This window comes from Meleagris gallopavo, chromosome 2 (genome assembly GCF_000146605.3).
Source record: "Meleagris gallopavo isolate NT-WF06-2002-E0010 breed Aviagen turkey brand Nicholas breeding stock chromosome 2, Turkey_5.1, whole genome shotgun sequence".
Classification (NCBI taxonomy): Eukaryota; Metazoa; Chordata; class Aves; order Galliformes; family Phasianidae; genus Meleagris; species Meleagris gallopavo.
Genome location: NC_015012.2, coordinates 79,379,386 through 79,386,997, shown reverse-complemented (window position 1 = coordinate 79,386,997; position 7,612 = coordinate 79,379,386). Strand labels below are relative to the sequence as shown.

General features: G+C 38.9%; 1 protein-coding gene across 1 annotated transcript in view; it reads right to left on the bottom strand.

The window, feature by feature from the left end:
- Window positions 1-1,758, bottom strand: part of COL12A1 (collagen type XII alpha 1 chain) — a 47,543-nt gene extending 45,785 nt beyond the window's left edge. Inside the window, exon 1 of the mRNA XM_019613573.1 lies at window positions 1,692-1,758. Coding sequence (XP_019469118.1) covers window positions 1,692-1,758 — 67 coding nt within the window. The remainder of the gene's footprint in view (window positions 1-1,691) is intronic.
- Between the last annotated feature and the right edge of the window lie 5,854 nt (window positions 1,759-7,612).

Sequence of the window (7,612 nt, the reverse complement as noted above, 5' to 3'; positions counted from 1 at the left end):
TTTTTTTTTTCTCCTGTACATTAACTTGCACAGACTTCAGGATTGTGGCACTGTGCCTGCTGAGCTGGAGGCATGGGCACAGACTAATCATGGGCTACAGCCTTTCTGATTAGAGGAAGACAGCAGCTACTCTGCTTTTATTCCTCTAGGACTTAGTGTCCTGAACTGACTCTGAAAAGGGCACAAAACTCTGTACGCTGATCTTTCTGCACACTAAAAGAATTCCTAGACCTCAGCCTACTGGGTTTGTTTTGAACTATGGCTTTAAGACTCATTTGAGATTCATGTGGTTTGGGTTTATATGTGGGAAAATGCATTTTCTCACCCCCACATTCACTCTATGCTCACGTATATTCTAAATCATCCATAAAAGGAGATCCATAAAAGGATCCATAAAGATCATTACACTGGTCAACTATGTAAGGCAGTCTTAGCAAAATTTTATTCACCCACTCTGCTTTGGTGAGTCACTTTTTTTTTTTTTTCTTTAACTAATAAGTAAAGAAATATTTGTTTGTCATCATCATTCATGGAAGAAGGAATGAATAGAGTTTCTGTGACTGAAGCAATGTCCTTTTTCAGTCCTTCTATCTAGAGGAAAAGTCAACTCCATCCCAGCTGAAACCAGAACATTTTTTCATGACAGTTCAGCAAGCCTGAAGCCAAAGCATTTCCTTCTGGTCTTATTTTGTTTGGGTTTTTTCAACATCTAGTTGCCTGTTAGAGATGGAGAGCACTCAGTGCAAATAAAGAAACCTCAATTTAATTTGTACAGAATTTTATTTTTCAGGACATAATCAAATTATGATGATAACCAGGTATATTTCTAGATAATTTTCATGAGTTACTAACATAATCACACTTTCAAATGACTGTGACAATTTTTTATTCCCCAAAGAGGGAAAACACTGACTTCTTTTAGAACAAAGACTAGCTAAAAAAACAGAGTTTTGACCATAAACAGAGGTTTCCCTGGACAGTGAATCTATTTTGAAGTAGATATTGCCCTGTCTGGTGTACCCAACCATTGATACACTAAGTCTAGCACTCCTTTTAGCAGTAACAAGAACATTGATAACAACTAATATTTGGCAATGGTACAGGCTTGGGGAAGAGTGGCTGGAAGAATGTGGGGAAAAAGTGGACATGAGAGTGCTGGTCGATGCTCAGCTAAACATAACTGAGCAGTGTGCCCAGATAGCCAGATGGCATCCTGGTTTGTATCATAAATAGCGCAGCCAGCAAGGGAGGTTATTGCCCCCTGGTACTCAGCTCTGGCTGCACCTCAAGTTTGTTTTTCGGTGATATCATTTGGCATCTGGTTTTGGGCCCCTCACTGCAAGAAAGACATTGAGGCCCTGGAGCATATCCAGAGAAGGGCACCAAAGCAGGTGAGGGGTCTGGAGCACAAGTCTTACGAGGAGTGGCTGAGGGAACTGTGATTTAGTCTGGAGATGTTCAAGAACTGTGTAAATGTGGCACTAAGGGACATGATTTAGTGGGAAAATATAGGCTGAAGGTGGACAGTTGGACTAGATGATCTTGGAGGTCTTTTCCAATCTTGGTGATTCTACTGTATTCTAACCCAAGTTTAAAACTCCTACGGCACATTTGGAAAGGTGGAGTAAAGTTGAAAATAGTTTCTGTATTTCTGAAGCTGAAATTGATAACCAGGTCAGATTACAGATTACCCTTCAGAGCGAGTAGTTGTTCATCATCTTCAGGAAACTCATAAGCAAAGTGCAGTGTGTTTCCCATTTTCTTAGTCCTGTTCATTATGCAGTCTAGGCCTCTCGACCTTATTTCAAGCATTACTAGAAGTTGTCTTCTATTTTCTCAGCTAACCTGAGCAAGAAGTTACAGATGCTGAATGCAGTTCACATCTTAATTAGCAGTGCCACTGAAGATGTTCACTTGGAATTGCAAATTGTGCCTCCTCAGGATTACTCACAAAGAACTTGTCCTAAGTATAGCAAACAGCTGTCCTCTGCACAATAGCAAATTCATATTTTGTTTATATTTCTAATGCAGTAATTTCTGCAGACCCTTTTCACCTGTACTTGTAAGGATTCTTTAAAAATAATCAAGAAATGGTCTTTTTTTTTTTTTCCACTGAACAGAATTTAGGTCATTATTCCTTTGTTGTTGTTATCATTGGGAAATGGCAAATTCAAGTTCAAAGCATTCAGTATCTGTTGAATATTGTACGTAATATCAAACGTGACATAACTTTTAATATGAGAACCATGCTAATTTTTCATTGTTCTATGACAATTCTTTGCACTTGAATACATCATTTCATTAGTAAATGCATACTTTCCAATCTTGAAAGTATTTATAATATGTATTAAGTTTAGTCCTTATAATGGCAGGCACTGTACCATGTAATCCCTTCCTGAGACACTAGCTACTGACACAGCCAGAATCAGAATTCTCCCATAAAAATTCCCTTCCATACATTTACCAATCTTCATCACAATACTCATAGAATTTTCAGATTTATTTATTTGAAAGAATCCTATTGCACTATTAATTTCCAATCTAACTGTACTTATGACTATTTTCATAATGGCTCTTCCCCTTCACTGAGATTTACCAGTTCTCCCCAGTATACTTTCAGCCAGCAAGGTTTTCGTTACTTTTTTTTTTTCTTCTCCTTTTTTTTTAAAATGTCTGTGAAGTTAAATCACAGAGAAACTCAGCACTCTGGAAGACTGCAGCAGATTGGATAATGAAATCTTTCTTTTTGTCCATGTGACTTGGAATTGAAAAAACTTTAACTTCAAACTCTGGCCCACTCCATACATTTCCTGGTAATGACAACAGACATGGACCATTTGTGAACAGCTCAGACCTTTGGACGCCACTTAAACACACAAGACATGTTCCAAAATCCAGGATAGTCAATGGAAAGACTTTTGGTTTACTTCCATACTCTCTGGACTAGGAATACTTCATTGGTCTAGAACACACATTCCATCTTTTACTGTCTTTTCTCCACGTAGTAGGAGAAAAATTGCCTCCACAAATCTTTTCCAATTAGTGTTCCAAAATAAAGACCCAATAGGTTTAACACAAACTTTCCTTCTTCATAACAAACTTCCAAAGAAACATAGAGAGCAACTGCAGTCACATACTAGCAAATTGCAAATGTGAATAATGAACATAATACAGTATCTATGATGTGAAGCAATGCACACACACAAAAAAACAAACAAACAACAACAACAAAAAACTTTTAATTAAAATTTCTGTTACAAATATGTGAATTTTTGGAAATACTGATCCATTCATGAAACTTCATAGCAATCAGAATTGGCAGGAAAAGTAGCATGAGAACTATGTGAGACTTTACCCTACTCACCACAAGCACAAAATTTGGCTTTCATATACAAAAAACAATAAATTATTTATGCCAATCTGTGGTAGGAGTCACTGATTGTTTTCATTGACAAAAATTGTTAGATTGTCAGAATTGCATAATCATTGTGGAATGTTTCATTAAGTGTCCAATTAAGCTGAGTCCCTGTAAGAATGGGAGAACTTGGCAGACTGCTGCTTTTGCTCTCACAGCCTGTGAGGAAGAGACATTTCCCATGAGCTATCAGGGAAGTATCTCAGTGTGTTTGAGAGAGAGAAGAGCATGGGAACCTCTGAGCCTGTCTGAGCTGGAAAATACATTTTGTAGAGTGGCAATACTCAAGCCTCTGGGCTAAACAATCTTACCTGCATTAATAAAATTACAGAATCACAGAGTCAGTTTGGTTGGAAAAGGTTTTCAAGATCCCCATGTCCAACCATCAACCTGGTTAATGATTCTCATCACTAAACCATGTCCCATAGTGCCACACCACACATCTCCTAAATACCTCCACTATTTCCTAAGGCAGCCTGTTCCAATGCTGAACATGAAGAACTTCTTCCTAATATCTAATCTGAACTTCTCCAGGCACAACTTGAGACTGTTTCGATAATACAGTATTGGTGCTGTGGACAGAAAAAATAGGCCTGCCGTGTTTACATCTCAAGTAGCACTAGAAGTCTCAAATGGAGTGTATCTCAGTGTGTGCATTAAGGGCATCCTCAGAAGTATAAGGAAAACTTAGGTGTTTTAACACTAATAGAACAGCTTGCTCAGACATATTCTCCAAAGAACACCTTAGGGCACCATGATCAGAAGAGATGAGATCTCTTCCCAGTACACAGACAGATAGCTCCAGAAGCTGAATGCTGGACCTGGAGCCACTTGGACAACCTCACCCCATTGCTGCTTCCATCCTGAAGAAGATCTGGTTCTCACTGTACAGGTGGGGTGTGAAGGCTGAGACTATAGCAGCAGTTATTCAGGGAAAGAATGAGTGTCTCGGATAACCTAGGAAAGGTTTCAGTAGGCCTTCCAATGAGACTGACTTCTGTGCATGTTTTGTGCGCCTGCAGCAGCCTGGCACTGCTGTGATTGGGCCTGACTTGGGCAAATGCTGTCTGACCTTACCACACTTCACAGGCAGCTTCACAGTCCAGATTTATTTCCATATTACCATCCTTGGAAAGGCACTGAACATACTGAATGTCCTACAGTAGCACAGACCACCACACAGAGATGACTTAATACAGAGACTTTGTGCAAGGTCAAGACACTCTTCAAGTAAGCTCAGAGACACAAATTCATCTTATTCAAAATAAGCAGGGAAAAGGTGCAGTGTAGAGTAACAGCTGAGCTGCAATTTGATATCCATAAATACATGAATATCCTCCAGGGTTAAGAATGATCCTTCTCAAGCACAAGATGGTGTCATGGGGAGCAGCCCACTTGTTGTGTTCTTCCTACTATGAACCTGCTGCTGGGTTTGAAGGTAGAGCAATGTCTTCAGATGATGAATTTCCAAAGTATATAATCTGGAGCAGCATCTCCTAATTACACTCTACAAACAATCCAAAAGTGAAACTGTCCATCATAAATCTGAATACAGTCAAAATAAACACGTGGGCTGTAGGAGAGATGTAAGAAAAATAAGATCAGTACAGAAAAATAGGAGAACCACCTAAGTTCTCCAATTGGAATTACAACATTGATTCCAAAGGATTAGAGCCAAACAGGATTTATTTTATCACATCAGAAAAATTAAGATGATAAATATGAGATTTAAGGAGATATATAAATACGGAAGTTAATATTTGTTTTTCTTTTCAGCAACATTCCTTGGGAATCATACACTCTGCAAGTACAGTCTGTACTGTCACAAACAAACAAAAGATACAGAAGGAAGCATGAATAAAACTACTTTCAACCACATCAACAAAATCGTCTCAAGGCATGACATCACAGCCTGTAAAAGACTTCAGTGTCTGGGTTTCATTCTTCTTTCAGAGCATCATGAGCATTATTTTTAGACTTGCCATCTTGAATAACACAGGCGAGAATAAAAACAAAGAACCAAAGCTTTCCTATACTGATCAAAGATCTTAAGGCAGTATTTCCCACCAGCTCACACAATGTATTTCAACATTTTTCCTGAAGAACAGCAAGGAACAGCTGTGGGGTGGCCATGGAAGTCCTCCTGGAAGCAATGAAAACTGATGCTTTATCTTCTGAATGATCAGGTGCATTTGTTAGCTGTCAGTGCACTAATGTGGCAGAGCCAAGGAGGTATATTTAGATAAAGAAATGCAATTAATTCCTTCCAGAAGCTTTGTCATAAATTCTGGAAATAAACTAAGCTCTTACTGAAAGGCCTGGGTCTTCTTCACCAGAGAACAATTAAGAGGTAATGTCAAAATAGCGTGTTGAATCTGAACAGTGATCTGCCACAGAGTGACATATCACTAAAAGATAGCAGCCAGTGATATCCCCCAGATTGTTACCATAGAAAGGATACTCCTCCAACAAACATCTTTTTTAATGGCTGAGAACACTCAAGTTAAGTGCCTGGGTCCATGTTCCAAAGCTTTCACTGAATGGCAGCTAGTGACTTATTTAAAAGCAGAACATTTCAGTGAGGTGGAATTTTGATTTTTCCATTGCTTTTATTGCCTTATAATGAGGCAAGAAAATGATTTCTTACTTTCTTCATTTTTAACAGCCTTTCTTTTCTCATTTTTAAGCTTAAAATAAGGTCAACAAAAATCTTTCTTCTCTGAAGTACACCTCCATTCTAGCTAAAATTATTTTTTAAGGTATTAGGGAAAAGTTAAAAGCAAGAGTTTGATGAGTACAGTCAAAAATCAGCTGTTTTACAGTCTCCTCTTTCCATTGCACTTCATCAGTTCTGTGGTAGTTCTTCTCTTAAAAGATCTTCCACAGAATTAATTATCTTAATTTTTAATTCTATGCATGTATCAAAAAAAACTGTCTGGTCCAAATTCAGGTCTGCCTAGACCAATTCAGAACTGAATCTTTTCATACTATGGTGAAAGTCAGATTCTGACACAAAGCACATAATTCAGCTGCATTTAGGATTAGAATTATGAAATTCAGTTACTTGGATAATTGAGTCATCACTTATGCCACTCTTGAAACACTCTTCTCATGGAGAACCTAGCAAAGATACTCAGAAGTGGTCTCTCCACGTCAGGCTCCCATCCTGTTCCAAAACCGCAGCTACTATTTAGTGCTCTGCAGTTTGCATACATAGAAACATTGCCCTCTCTAAAGATTCGCCTCTGAAAATAAGCCTCTTCTAAATGTTTTGACAGTGACTGTATAAAGTTGTGTGACTCATGTCACAATACTTGGAAAGCTGCTATGCTGAACATCTATTAGGATGATGTTCAAGATTTCTACGCAGTAAGTTTGCAGTGGGAGCTGCGGGGGAAGGCTAGACTGGATAGGCTTCAAGATCTGAGGAGATCATAAAATAATGTTAATAATATCTTCATGCTTTACCTCAACAACTATTCAAACAGCATAAGAAAGTGTGACAGAAATTCAAATTACATCAGTTGTATTAGGCTTGTCCAAGTTATTTCCATGACCCACCTTGAGTAGCAGGAATTGTAAAAAGCTAACTACTTAATCATAGAATCACAGAATAGTTGAGGTTGGAGTTTATCTTATCCTCTGCTCAGCCTATCTGGATACCCTGCATGAAGTTACCCTGCTTGAGCAGGAGGTTGTACAAGATGACCTCTGTAGATCGCCAAAGAAGTCAAAGTCCTTCTGAAGGCTATTAATATGATCTTGCTTTTTGCTATGCTCCTTCTCACAACCCTGAACTCCATCTATCTCACTGTCACTGCAGCTAAGGCTGCCTTTTGACTTTCATATCCCCTGTAAGGCCCTCCTTGTTTGTAAGAATGAGGTCCAGTACAAGCCCTATCCTTGACTGCTCTTCTATCACTCACAACAGGAAGTTGTCATTGATGCTCTGCAGGCAGCTCCTGACTTACTTACCCCCTGCTGGGCTGACCTTCCAGCAGATATTTCAGTGGTCAAAGTTCCCAAGAGAACCAGGGCCTGTGAACATGAAGCTATTTCCAGCTGTATGTAGAAGTTTCAGCTTCCCAGTCAGGCAATCTGTAGCAGTCATTCACAACAATATCATGCATACTGGTCTGCTCTTTGAACCTTACCCATAAACCCTCAGTTAACTTATCATCCATCCTCTGGCAAAGC